The 15,402-nt window shown below is 36.8% G+C and overlaps 1 protein-coding gene across 11 annotated transcripts in view; it reads left to right on the top strand.

Annotated features, from left to right (window-relative positions):
- The window catches only part of LOC5567292 (alpha-1,6-mannosyl-glycoprotein 2-beta-N-acetylglucosaminyltransferase), a 318,648-nt gene that overhangs the window by 255,066 nt on the left and 48,180 nt on the right, over positions 1-15,402 (top strand). For all 11 annotated transcript variants that reach the window (XM_021837631.1, XM_021837627.1, XM_021837632.1 and 8 more), the window contains 2 exons: positions 13,861-14,013; positions 14,158-14,246. In XM_021837631.1, coding sequence (XP_021693323.1) covers positions 13,861-14,013; positions 14,158-14,246 — 242 coding nt within the window. The remainder of the gene's footprint in view (positions 1-13,860; positions 14,014-14,157; positions 14,247-15,402) is intronic.

The following is a 15,402-nucleotide window of genomic DNA, read 5'->3' as shown; positions in this document are numbered from 1 at the left end:
ACAACACAGTGCGTTAGATTTGTTTCAATATTTTCTGTGGATAACGGCTTTAAACAGAATCATATCATAATATGATACGCATATCATATTTTGATTAAATTTTATTATTGTTTGTTATGCTCCTAGAGCAGGGATACTATATCTTTTGAACGGCGGGTGTGGACATTTTTTGTGTGATAACGGTTTCAGATACACCGTAACTTGTACGGAACCGTCCCAAAACCATGCATTGAGAACCGACGATGATGACAACCACTGTAACCAGACTGGTGCTCCTCCCATCAAGGGAAAATCCCGCCTCACTGTGATTCAGGTACCTACAAAATGGAAGGAAGCCCACGCCAGGAAATTCAATTTATTGAAAGTTGGACAAGAAGCAGCAACGCTATTTATAGATACTGGGCGCCCGTGAGAGAGGTCATGCGACACCGGGAAGAGACACTACTGGGTTTCCATATTTCCGCCGAACGAGACCTTATCCATGAATGAGTTAGCGGAAAAGTTATTTCAGCGGTGACATGCACCAGAACCCAGTGGAGTGTCAGAGAATAGAGGGTTTTAGTGTCTTTATTACTATAATTTATATCATAGAGATGCTTGACTGTGCACTACAGTCGATGTTTGGGGATCGCGTGACCAAACTGTTTCTATATCTGGAGTAATTTCAGGCAGAGCAAGCAATGAGACAGTTAGCAACTAAACTGGTAGCTGATAGCGAAGTGGACAGATTAGGGACAGCTTTATTTTATATAGGGTAGAAGTACCAATTATGGCTATAGTACCAATTATGGCAATAGTGGGAACAAAAAGAGTTTTTTCTTATTGTTTCACTAGACTATAATGGCTTATATTCACAGGAATGATTAAACTATTTGTTTTTGATGGTAACTAAACCTTGAAAGAACATTCGTGCAATAAGCTTCGAAAAATGAACATTTGAAAATTTTGCCTCACATATAGGTCACCTTCTTAGCAGTTGGCTATGGGACCTCCGTTACAAAATGTATGTTTTCATCCGGATAAACTGTTTCAACCGATGAATGTATGTTACCTAGTGAGAACAAATGAATAAATTTAGCTGGTATGCAATCAATTCTACTGTTTTAAGTTGGAAATCGTGTTATTTCCACTATGTCGATAACTGGTACAAAGAGTGTATGAGAGCCCAATTATGGCAATACTCTGGAGGCGGTTTGTTTACATATTTTGATCAGTAAAATAAAAGAAGTAAAGCTATTTTACGGGCGACTTCCACGACGGGTCGGTTCGGTAAGGCATTATTTTCATGTTTTGTACTCAATTACTAAGATTTTTCAATCACACGTTCGAAAACGTTCGCGAGCGGAAGATGCTAATTTCATGATAGAGAGGGGTTTTCAGCGACACTCGATTTTTGAATTTTTCCTCTTTTTTCGTTAAAAATTGGCACTGGAAAGGTAATGTGAGATCATTAATGCTGTTTTGTATCATAATTTGCATTTACACTACATTTTGACTTCTTTTTCGAAAATTAATTTTCTCTCATGAACCCATTGCAAAAAATTGATTTAACATTCATTTAACCCTAAATTTTTGGAAAATTTTATGAGCGATATCTTCATTACATATTAGCGTTGCATTATCATTCGCTCTTTATGGCGTTTGAGTTCATTTCGTGCAAATATTCGATAGTCCATAATTGGTACACTTTTATGTCGAATGCTAGGAACGCTATTGGCATAATTGGTACAAAGACAACGCTTTTTAAAATCCATTTTTAGAAGTTTAAAGTCAATTTAGTACTAAAACTGTTTAAATCAACAGATTCGCAAGGCTTTAAACTAGTAATTGACACCAACAAGTCATGCTTGCGTTTTAGAAACGCGGTTACAACTTGATTTTTATTTCTACTGTTGACATATTGCATCCATAATTGGTACACCTACCCTAGTATGTGGAGTACAATTAGCGTTTGAAAAGGTTAATATGGTTTGACATATAAAAATAGTACTAACCTTGTATGTACCTTGATGGCTACAGCCAGCGTAGAATCACGCCATTGCTGGGCATATTGTAGAACTCCACCTTCGTCGGTCTTGGGCGATACTTCTCCAGTTGCCCGAACTTTTTGGGTCGCCAGGTTCTCTTCTACTGCGTATAGTCAGCGTATTCGTGGTCTTCCATGAAGTCGCTGGACTCTAGCTGGTCCCCTGCTGAATATTATTTTCCAAATTCTTCCTTCCGTCATTCGCAGTAATAACCAGCCTACTGAAGTATGCCGTATTTACACGCTTAATACTATTTGCATCTTCATACACTGGATATAACTCGTGATTCATGGGTCTGCTAGTATTGTCCGCAGTTTTTCACACTCGAAAACACCGAAGGCTATCCGGTCTGCCTCTTTCAACGTTCGCGCTTCGTGCCCATAGAGAACCACCGGAAGAATCAATGTATTATACAGGACAAATTTGGTTTCGGTTTTTAAGTTACGGGACCTTAGCGGGTACGTAGTCCGTAAAAGGGCCTATTTGCAGCCGCAAAACATCTTTTCACTTCACGGGAAACGTTATTGTTACGTATCACAACTATTCCAACATAACAAACTATTCAAAAACTTCGTACATATCCAAAACACTGCCTCAGCACCAACACCACTAGGCCTACCTTTATCTCTACCTGCAACCATGTACTGGGTTTTGGTAGAATTAATGGTCATGCATATCCGTTGTCTTCCGCTTTAGAGGCACGAAGGCCTCTTCTACTGACCTGCGATCGATTCCAATAAGGTCGATATCGGCTGCAAAGCCAAATAGCATGTTTTACCGTGTGGTGATAGTACTTCAGGCAAAAAAGTAGTTATAGCAAACTTTCTTCTTCAACATATAATATACACTTTGAAGGCTCCCATTCCTTATTCAATTTCAAAGGGCACCGCCTTGGAGATTACTGCATAAAATCTAAAATTAGCGTGCTTGACATTATAGACTTATTTTGTCCAGTGTCAACGTCAGTGGTGAACTGAATGCGAGCCAAAACTGAACGGAGCAAGTTCAAATTTTGCTCGAGAACGCAGTAGACAGTGAACTCCCGAGCCGGAGCCCACTGCTGCTCTCGAACGCCCCGTTCAGATCGCAATGCACTACAATGGTAATGAAAGCATAGATTTAAGGTTTTTACCAGGAAAAGGTTTCCTGAATCAATACTAAAACCAATTTAGTTATAAACAAACATATTATGTCTTGCTTTGAGCATCTTTTAAACAACTTTAGCACTGTAAGATGACATGAATTCTATCAGAACAATCTGCGTTCAATTTTCTGCTCACTAGAGTTTAAATTTTTGAACTGAACAATGAACAAGCCTACTTGATCACTCCGTTCAACAAATTGAACTATGAGATGAACCAGCCCAGGGCTGAAAATCTCAATAATAAAGAAAAAAAAAAAACAAATTGAACTGGAACGTGAACTGAACGCGTTCAAATGCATCACTGATCAACGTAAATGGTTATGAATATGAGAGGAGTCGTACATGATGACCCTCACAAAAACGCGTGACGTTAAATTTAAGAATGAGAAATCATTATAAAAATCCTCCATTGTTTCCACAAAATATGGATTTATCTTATATTAATACGCATCTTTGCCTTGAGCTGTGCGTGTACAAACTGTTACTGGTAATCTTTGTTGGACACCGTCTTGCGGAAAAAAGCTCTTAGAAGTTCCTTCTCTAACCATAGTTTCTATTACGAACAAATAGAAGGGTGAACCTCTGAATTCAATGTTCCTTTTCAAGAAATTAGGTTTTGAAACTATTACTAAATATGTCAGAAATTAAAAGAAGAGCATTTCTTCATAATGCTCACATTTTTTCATAGATGAAATAGATGACTTTGACAACTCCATCGAAGTGATCAAACTATCCAAACAACAAATGCCGAATTTGCTGTTTTTCTGTACGAGATCATGAATTCCATTAGAGGAATCTCAAGCGTCAGAAACCCTTCCCAAGTAGTATCTATCAAAAGGGTCCGTCCATAAACAACGTGGTCATTTTTTCTGACTTTTCAGACCCTCTCTCCCCTTGTGGCTCCGCACGGTTTTGGTCAATACCCCCTCACCTATGAACACGTGGTTTTTTATTAATAAACCATAAATTTGAAAACACAAATCATAAAACAATACGTACTGCTACTTCCAATCAACACTACCACCAGATTGCACTATTCCAATGAATCAGGTCTCGTCTAGCCATTAGATTACTGGATTTTTTTCAGCATAATTAGCAAAGGATTTCTCAAATAATTCTTTTTGAAATTTGACCTGAAATACTTCAAGCAATTCTGCTACAGCGTTTTTTTTTAAATTTATTCAATTTTTACCTAATTGGTTTCAAGCTTGGTTTCTATATAGTTTGGCCTTCCGGAAGGAATATTATGAAACTCTGAGCTACTTTCTGAATTGGTGAATTCTAGCAGAATATTTAGACAAATTGAGACTGCGATAAGGAAAACACTACTTATATTATTTCAGAATTATTGATAGAAGCACAGGACTCAGATTATCAAACAAAATAAGACCGTTGAGGGGCTACCTGGAAATCCTAAAATTGTTTCAGAACTGAGAAATCTATGGATAATTTTTTAACCCCTCTACCAGCAGCATAATTTTTTTACCACTGAAAAATATTCAAATCTAGATAACTTTTTCGTTTCTCGATATTTTTGACCATATTTTCTCAAGTTAAAAAAACTCTTCTTTTATGAGAATCGGCGTCGGTATTGATAATCATGAGATATTCCGGTATCCCTTGGGGAACCGACATACAAAATTTCTTTGGTAGCCATTTTATTTTTAGTCGATTTATCAAAAACCTAAAACAACGTCAGGTTATAAGAAGCTACTCTGAAAAATCATAGAAATTGGTTGAGATGTCTCCAAGAATTCATAAAATAACAAAATGAGTTTTCACTATCCTATTACGACCAGAATGGTGCCACAAAAATAAATGCGCATTTGTTAAAAACGGTTGCACCAAACCGCTTCATTTTTTCACAACAGATTCATGTCAAAGTATTGGTTCGATAAGCGATTAATCAAACATGAGAAAAAAAATCTGTAGCCTGAGATATTTACGTGGGTTATGGCTAAGGGCCCAGATAGTCGTAGCGGTAAACGCGCAGATATTCAGCATGAACATGCTGATGAGGGTCGTGGGTTCGAATCCCGCTGGTCGAGGATCTTTTCGTAATGGGAATTTTCTCGATTCCCAGGGCATAGAGTATCTTCGTACCTGCCACACGATATACACATGCAAAAATGGTCAATCGGTAGAGAAAGCTCTCAGTTAATAACTGTGGAAGTGCGCATAAGAACATTAATCTGAGAAGCAAGCTTAGTGCCAGTTAAGATGTAACGCCAGGAAGAAGGAGATGGCAGAGCGCCAGTCTCCCAATGAATTTCGGAATATCTTCGGATCCAGATGACCAATGATCAAAATTAACGCAGATTTTTAAAGTAGAAGTAGAAGTAAAGTAGAAATAGAAAAATATTGGAAAACAAAAAAGTTATCACGATTTCAATATCTTCTTGTTGTTAACCCGTATAGGCCTGAGCGAAAGCAAAAATACTGAAACTCTCACCGCTCAGCGAATTAATAACGGATTCAAATGATTTTTTGTCAGTTCACTGGGCCACATATCTTGTTTCTAGAAGTGGCCAGAGGAACTCAGAAATATTCCTGTGGCCGGAGTTATTCTGGAGGGTTACTGGGTCAAGTCGGGTAAAAAAGGGCAGATCTTTAAGATCTGATATTCAACATTATAAATGAAGAGTTATGCCCTGTTTAAAATATACCGGATGTGCCCATTCGGTCGTAATGCCCGGAAGAACCGCCTATAGATTTGTTGGATACTAAACCGTTTGAATTCTCGAAAAGTAGAAATCATACATAATTGGGCACTAAAATGCGTTTTCATAAGCTTGGCACAGATATTCAGATACAAATTGGCCACTTTATCGCAAGTTTGAGGCGTCCTGGGACCCGAAAATGGTCATCAGTAGGATTAATCAAATGCAAAACTCATAGTTATCCAATTCAATCGTTTCTCAAGAGGTTAACACTGATGCAATTTTCTTAAAATTCCGTCATGTAGTGGCCACATTATAGCCGATTCCGGAAATTATCTTTGACTTGAAATTTGCCTAGCTTCAGGGGCACAAACGCACAGTACCCTTCTATTTTTTCAGTATTTTTACAGTAAAGAACTTGTGTTCTAAAAGGTGCAATAAAATAATATGCAGCAAGGTTTATTCCTAGGTAATGTGGTCGGTTTTGTAGTGCATTGACGAGAAATTTTATTCGAAGAGCTAGGGGAGTAGTAAGTATAGGAAAATATTATGAACTTGCGATCAGTGTTCGATTCTCGATTATGTTTTTGCTTTCCTTTTTTTCTCTTAGGTATTTTGCAGCAAGTAAGCTATTCTCTTATAACATAAATAAGTTGCAAACAGGCTCTGCCTCTTGCGCTTTTTATGCGTTGCTAAGCAGAACGATTTTTTTGCCTAGTCTGTAGAGCCTTTTAAAGGGGCAGAATCCGTCATTGATTTCGGAATTTTCAAAAGCAGTTTTTTCGTTCAAAACGAAGAAAATTTACAGGAAAATATGTTTACTGTATTCTATTCTCCAACCGAAACACAGTGAACACATTTTCATCGACAATTTTTTTAGTATTGAACAGAAAAACTGCTTTAGAAGTTTCGATGATGACGATGATTACGATGACGAAGCGTTGATCGTTAAACATAATGTACATTTGTTAGGAATACTCGGTGTGGTAGTTAGTCATATGATGAAATTTTTTGTCATTGAAAATTTAAGCGCCAAATATCGTGCATGGTGCATTTTCCTAAGCAATTTCAACGACAAAATTTTATTTGATGAGTGCACTCCAGGGTATTTTTTAAATCAATTGTTTTGTTCTTATTTTTTCTAGTCAGCTTTATCTATAGCTAAAGGCTTCTCAACAGGTGGTCCGCGGACCCCTAAGGGGCCGTGATGAGTTCTCAGGGGGGGCGCGAAGCCATGTTTAATCTTGCAAATATTTTAAACCGTTACCATATTATTTCTTTCTCTTATTTGCATTCGTTCAAATTCTATCCAGTGTGATCTACAAAATAAAAAAAAATGGTTCATTATTTGGTCGGTGTTCAGACAGATTGGACTAGGTGATTTTTCGGGCATGTAGAGAAATTTTAAGGATCCCATTGGTTTCAATTTTGTCGATGCAAAATAAATAATTTGCATTATTACAGTAAATTTTGCAATAATATTTTATCATTTTCAATGTTTTGCGTACGTTTTCCTAAAACCGACAGAAAACACTTAGTCCTGTTTGTCTGAACACCGACCATTTGTAAACCTAATTTTAACAGCATCCTGGCAAGATTCTCTTAGAAACCCATTATCAAACTACTTAAAATACTTAATGCAGAGCCTCCAGACTTCATGTTTTCTGGTTAAATGCTTAGGAGATATATCGATGAAATATTCATCTAATTCCTAGGAATATACTTGACTAAATGGAAAGGGTTTTAAAGCAATTGAGCTCATATTTGGCCAAAATATGCGTTGTTTTGAAGTGCTTCTTGTTGCAAAGCTTCAGACAATTCGGCCAACAGCAATCCATGTTAAAGAGAATCATTGAATTGATAAATTTTCTTTATTATTTTCTTAAACAGTTTTTTTCGGACAAATGTATGATTAAAAAAATGCAATGTAAATGTGAATGATGATAGTGCCCAAGTGGTTTATCGTACTTATTGTTGGATTTTGTCAAGATCGTGCATAGAAGTTCCTTGTCGACCTCTTGCAAAGATTCTACAGTCGACTCTCCACATCTCGATGTTCTACATCTCGATATCTCTCCCTATGTCGATGATTTCATAAGTCCCTTCAGTCTGCATACATTTTCACTCTCCATATCTCGATATTTGTGTGTGTGTGTGTGTGTGTGTGTTTGTGTATTACTTTCCTGGCAACGAAGAGTTTTTCAATCTAGTATTCATCCAAAATTAGTTCTTTGTCTCGATCTCTCCCTATCTCGATGGTCCCTTCGATATCGAGATGTGGAGAGACGACTGTACATTTCTGGATCAATTGTTAGTGGACTCCTTCAAAGGAATATAGCAGAAATACATTGACGAGTTCACCATTAAGATCTATGGTGGATTGCAGAAATTATTTGTAGGAGTGCCTGCCTACTACATCAGTTTCCGATTGTTTAAAAGCTAACTGGAATACCGTAATCCGGGGTAACATTGATCAGTTTTTGGGATGTTTTTTAAACTGTTCATTTGAAAATGCAAATGTGGCATTCGGTAATGTTGAAAATGTCGTTTCTTACTTAAATCATGGCCTTTGAAGCCAAATATGAAGACCAAACTCTCACAAGTCATTTACTTTTTGAGTAATTTCAAAAACAAAAACTCTTTGAACCACGGAATGAGCCTAAAGGTAGGCAATTTTCTAAGAAATTCTTTAGTAGTTCGTTAATGTTGCTTAACTGAATAAACTTATAAGAGATTTGACAACGGAAACGTTTTCGGCGATGTCATTTTAAGTAACAACCGCATTTTCTATGCTCATACCAGTTGCAGAACTCATGTGAGACTAGCGTTGGGCGATTTTGAATCGATGTTCCAAAAATCTATGTTTTCATTCCAATTAATCGATTTTTTGAATCGATGTTTGGGGCATTTGAAATCGGGTGAATCGATTATCTTCATTCGATTTTTTGATTCGATTCATTTTGTTGAATTAGATGCATATTTTATAACAAGCTGATGGAAAAGAAATCAAATTTTGAACTAGTCTTGCTGTAGTAAATCTTTTCAATGGAATTTCAAAACTGATTTAATTTAAGGATGTTAAAAACGAAAGCAAATGCATTTGGTCTCATTTAAAACTCCATAATATTTGGTATGAATTCGATTCGAATCGATTCAAGAACATCGATTCAAAGGATTCGATTATATCGGTGAATCAATTCGGCCATTCAAATGTGAATCGATTCAGTAACATCGATGTCTTAGACAAATTTGCCCAACGCTATGTGAGATATGAATCTTCGGTAGTGTCATCCATAATGATAAAAATGATTTATTCAAAAAGTTGACAAATTTACGCATGAACGAAATGCGATTTTTGCAAAAACCTTAGTTTTTATTACCTTATGAATGTAAGAAGGAGAGGCATGAATGGTGCATGAAAATATTCCATAAAAAAAATGATGAATCGATCTTTTAATGAGAAGGGTCATGCCGATCAATGTTACCCCGCTGATCAATGTTACCCCGGATTACGGTACTTATAAGTAATAACGCATGCATCGATGGTTATCTGGATGTGAACATAATTTTGCAAACGAAATTTTATATCAACAATGCTCTTGAAAGTCAAAAAAAAAATTGAAGTGAGAGGCATTGCAATACCATAATGTGAAGTAAAGTTCGAATGTATTTTTAAAGATGACGGTTTTAAACTTTTGAACCGTCTTAAAACGTAAGAGAAATCGGTTTCGCGACAAGCAGTTTTCTGAGTTGAAAAAAAAAATCAAAATAAAATCTTATCAAGCGTTTCTAGAAAAATCAAAACTTTTAAAGAGCATCAAATGTTAATTCCGGTGATGAAAGAGATTAAAACCGTGAAAAGTTATCAAATGATAAATACTTTCTATCCACTTATTCAAATCTGTGAGATAGTTCTGAAAAAAATCGAAAAAAAAATCCATGTTGTTTTGTCACATTGCTAATTGTAACCGCATAACAGTCACATAGAGATTATACATGAGCATCGTAAAGTAGTAGCAATAAAATTTCTATTAGAATTTTTTTTCTGACTAATCACCCAATACGCAATATTAGCTGTACAAAACTTCAGCCTCAAAGAAGCACTTTTGAGTTCTTGGTAATATTTGGGAATTTTAGTTCCTTTCCATACTGCCATCACATGCACATACCAAGTCCATTTAGTCAATGCCTACTTTTGTCGAATGTTACAAATATGCAGTTATGGGCAAATGTGTTAGGTAGTGCAAAAAACGGTTCAGAGGGGAAGGGGGAAGAAATCCTGAAAAACGATGGGCGTAATACTTGAATCTTCCCTAACTCATCGCGAAAGAGTTCATCTACTTGCTATGCAGTTTGAAAGCGAAAATGACAACTTAGACAAATAGAGAGCTGTGCTCAATAAAGCGACGCAAATTTTGAAATTTTGGCTCCCCTATGTTTAAACTATTTTTATTATGGTTTACATAAGTAAAGAGACTGCCTTGTCTTGTTTTTGCCGTGTTTCACAGCAAAAAAAAAACAGAGATGCTCTGAAAGTAATTGAATGATCATCTCAGCATGATTTATACTTTGTTATACAAATTATTATTACGACCCATCAGAATGTGGTCTTCGGTAAAGTTGTAGCTGGGAAGATTTCACATGAGAAAAGTTTGTTCACTTTACTCTGAATTATTATGGCAACCAGTTAGAGGACTGAACACAAAAGGGTTTGCGTTTTCCATAGTAATTTTCACATAAACATCAACAGGCGTGTGCGCAACCAAACACCAACCAAACACTGTTCAACACAAAGCTGAGAAGCCGGCTTTATTCCAGTCGGAACGTAATATCAGGAAATGGAAGAAGAAAAAGAATTTACTCAAAATCTTTTCAGAATTTGTTAGCACCAGCAAGATTGTTTTTTGTTTGAATCTATCCAAAATTAAGGCATGCTTCCTCCAGTAAACCCATGACAAATCTGTCGAGATTCATAATAAACATATCAACCAGATTTTTTTTCCAGAATTAAAGAACTACAATTAGAGGAATCCGCCATGAATCTCAATGATTTTCTTTTAAGATCTCGTGGGAAATATCAGAAGATCGTTTAAAAAAAACGAAGTTCGCTACGAGAAATCCGAAAAGTTTAAGAGAAATCTGTCAAAGAATAGAATATTTCACCACAAAATTTTCCGTTAGATTCGGTTAGGTATTTTATCAAAATCCGTTGACTATTCCTCCAGACACTCTATAGAGAGTAATTCTTATGGGAAGTACGTTTAGTGAGATAGTTTAGCATCCTATGGTAAAATCGTCTTGTTTTGTTCATGGTCATTATTCTGGAAAACTCTGATAAACTTTACAAACTGAATACCTGTATAAATTGATCACATTTCAAGTATCGATTTTCTGAGCCTCACTCATTATTCTGACAGTTTTCTATACATTTTGCTAGTCTGGACTGACGGAGATCCACACAAAAGCACAATATTCTTTGGACATGAAAAAGAAGGGCCGTCCTTATACCACGTGAACAACTTAGAATGGGTTGGTGGTTAGCGCAGAGCACAGAAAATTTATTTTCAACGTAAACTAATGCCTGGTTTTTCAGATTTGTACACTTGCGATGTTTGGCGAAAATTTGCAAAACGTTTACTCAAAGTTTTTTTTTTTTTTTTTTTTTTTTTTTTTTTTTTTTTTTTTTTTTTTTTTTTTTTTTTTTTTTTTTTTTTTTTTTTTTTAATTTCTTTATTAGTATCATTCCAAATATTACATTCATTTCTTATATCTAGGTGTTCTGTGTTATTTGACAACACTATCATCCTAATTTGGTAAAACAAATTTAAGATTTAATTAACATTTTGTTAACAACATATTACATTTCATTTGCCGTAGCAGTTCAGTTTTTTTACAGGTGAGTTGATTTCACCTGCTTATATGAGAAAAAAAAAAAGTTTTTGATATACTTAACCTAACTTAACCTAAACATATAACGCATTAATCGTGGCAATAGAAGATTGTAACGATTTTTGCCTGAAATTATTAATGATTGTATTTGACATTTGTTCCAATGTTTCAACATTGGATATTCTATGTAACTCATTGGTACTATACCAGGGAGGAAGCCTCAGAATCATTTTCAAAATTTTATTCAAAGTTTTTTTTTTTTTTGCTACAAGTTCGATTTTCTTAAGACTGGAGTGTCTTATTGCATAAATACAATTCTTACAAAGGCGTTTGGCATAACAGATAACACATTTGCATTCAGAAAAGGTTTTATGGCAAACGTACGTTCTTGGAAAAATTCCACCTCAGTTTGAACTTTTGGAAAAACACTTTGTATTCTGGAGCAGAGGTTAGGAATTAATGCGATTTCCACGCTTGTCCACGGTGAAAGGGTCCAAAAACGGGGTTCATATGTCCACGTGGTATATGGGCGGTCCCCAAAGCAGTTTTCAAAATGCAACCACACATGTGCTGTCTGCCGGTAAAAACAACAAACTGTGAATAAAATGGCACAATGCACTTGTCTACTCGTTCACGGTACACTGTACGTACAACACGTCCCTATACCTAACTTGCTGCGGTTGAGCACCGTAACGAAGTGGGTGGCATGGCATGGTACCACACCTTTTGGCTTTGGCACGTGGAACAAGAGCCACTTCACTTGTCAAGCGGATCTACATGCATGTGGAACGACACTCCTTCTTCTTCTATGGTATGCGGCTCTGCAGCTAGAATGGTGATATCTATTTTTGATAAGCTTCTTTTAGTGATGCTGTATGCTCATAGATTTTTCAAGGAAATTGATGTTCAAGAAACATGTTATTGCATCAGGTTAGTTTAATAACAGATGTCAACAAGAAACTTTAGATTCCAAGGGACACTTCTCATGTCAGTACACTAATGCAATATATTTGTTCCAATAAGTTGTTCTCAACTACAGCTCAACAAACAAATTTAATTTCACTTTTTCATCAAACTGCTACAACAAAGACCTACTGCTGCTTAAACAATGTAATGCTAAGCTCATATACATGAGCGACACAATCCAATCTGTATGCTAAGTACCCTTTTACACACTTGGGTGAACTCCTATTGGTTTTTAGCACTGCATCAGCTAAGCAGCAGCTTGCGTTGCAGGATGTAATCTCCTTTAGTCCTTTCCCGACGACTGTGCAGCAGTAACTTGGTAGCCCGTATCGCCCAAGGATGAACACATAAAACTTTTATGAGCTGAGCAACACCCTGCAATAACATCGTTGTAAATGTATTAATTTCTCCAGTGGCCTTCGGTATCACTCATTGGTTGTCCCTTGCATTTTACATTTCTTCTGCCACGGTGCTTTTGAGACCATTTTTATCGGAAAACAAATCTTCATTAAATCTGTGCGCACCAGTCGATCTGTATAGCAAAACTGCATTACTGAGCAAAATTTCATAAAATAAGGTAGGGCCAGTTTCGATGTTACGCTCGAACGATATTAAGGGACTCGAATACTATTTAAATGTGTCCAAAGTTGCTTTTAAACATAGAAATAGTAGGATTCCCTAAGAAATTTAGTCTGTAAAAAAAATGTCCAAGACGTTGGGGAGACCCGTGACAGCGTTTTTGTAGATTGTGATCCAACCGGTACGAACTATCCAACTTTTCCAACTTACACATCGGTATTTTTTCACAGAATCACAGTCAATCTACAGTTCCATCAAAAATCCATTAATTACGTAAGGAACTCCAATAAAAGCTGACTTCGATGACAACACCGTCCCTGCAGGGACGACTTCGCCTACACCTCCATCGCCAACAACTGCTTCCTTCCGGTGCCGGCAATTAAAAGCTTATTAACTCTCGGTTGCCATCCACCTGAACGGAGAGCGACTTCGTAACGTTTAGCATGGCTTTAGCGCAAACCACAAAGTCATTCCGGAAGCAAGAAAAACCTACGCCAAGCCAACCCCCACAACGTCGATACCAAATTTCCGATGTAGGTGTGTACCACTTTTTTTAATCATTTTGTCTCGTCTCTTCCCATCTGCTCCTCCGCAGGTACACAAAAGGATAACCTATTTACGCCATTTAATCGTTAGCCTGGCCCAGGCGAGGGACATCTCCCGGACATTGCTGGTCTTCTCGCACGACCACTTCGACGATGATATCAACGATCTGGTGCAGAGCATAGACTTCTGCAAGGTTATGCAGGTAAGGGGTTTCGATTTGTGTCCTTTGCTATTTGTTTTTTCGTTTCTTTGTGTTTCTCGTGGAGGGTGGTTTTTATTTGTCTCATCCAATCAACAGGTGTAGCCGATGGAGCTAATGGAGCTTTTGTTTTCCTTTTGTTTGTAGATCTTCTACCCCTTCTCGATACAGACTCATCCGAATGAGTTTCCCGGTGCGGATCCCGGAGACTGTCCCAGGGACATCAAGAAGGAACAGTAAGTTCGGTGATGGGGATTTATGGGTGGTAAAATGAACACGTTGAAACAGCTCTCTAGTGAGTTAGCTACAAGCTACCACTATCTGTAATCAAGGTATAGGGGCCGGTGGGGCATAGTGAGCTTATCATTCTTGGTTGATATATTTAACATATGTTGCCAGTTGGCATATTTTCCTGACAAATGGAAAATACCAGCTTTAAAACCGGACAAAAATCCTGCAGAAGCTTCTAGCCAGAGGCGCATTTAAGTTTGCAATCATGGGTAGGACAAATGTTGGCGTATATTTTGTATACATTGAAGTATAAGAAAAAATTAACCCTGGACTGGAAATTTAGTGTTTTGAGGAGTTCAAACGCAAAGGAGTGTAAGTGACAATTTGGTCGGTTTTGAGTTGAGTTGAACTAAGAAAACTCTACTGTTTCCAGGCGATCTAAAGATATTTTAAGGTGATTTTTGCGCTCAACAGCAAAAATAACATAATGCTTGGAAAACTGGCTTGTTTTTTAATGAAAAATTGCTGAAAAAACTTCAAAGTAGATTTTTTCAAAATTTCATTTTCGTCACTTACACCATTTTGCTTCTAACCCCCTTAATTTCATGCCAGTCGTTACCACAAAACTAAGAAAGCTGCTCGTCTTTACAAGGCTGGTAGCGACTGAGTGTCTTAAGAAATTGAAATTGAACACCTCTTGCCAGGAAAAAGAGACCTGAAGGAATAATAAAGGCCGAAAAGCGACCAAACAGGAATCAAGAAAACAAAATGAAACCTAATAGGAGCCAGGAGATAAAAGTCTGATTATTCATAGCATCAGGGAGACATTTCTCTTAGATATAAGATTTTTTAAGGAGAATCCCTCGTGCGGTTACGGCAAGTAATACTTATTGTATGTATTTTTCCATAATTTTCTGTAGGAATTTCATCAGAATGTTTTTCAGGTCAAATATTACTCCTGAAATTTCTCCACGAATTTTCCTAAAGGATTTCTCCTATAGTGTTGTTTAGGATGCCTCATGAACTCAACCTGGATTTTCTTAAGAAGAATAACAGATATGGATTTTATCCAATGATTATTTCACAAATCATCTGAATTCTTTGGAAAAAAACACGTCAAAACGTCTTTTAAAATCCAATACATTATTTTTCCGGAAATTT

The sequence above is a fragment of the Aedes aegypti genome, chromosome 1 (assembly GCF_002204515.2).
Source record: "Aedes aegypti strain LVP_AGWG chromosome 1, AaegL5.0 Primary Assembly, whole genome shotgun sequence".
Taxonomy (NCBI): Eukaryota; Metazoa; Arthropoda; class Insecta; order Diptera; family Culicidae; genus Aedes; species Aedes aegypti.
The sequence above is the reverse complement of the archived record's forward strand: the minus strand, read 5'-3'. Positions and strand labels throughout refer to the sequence as shown.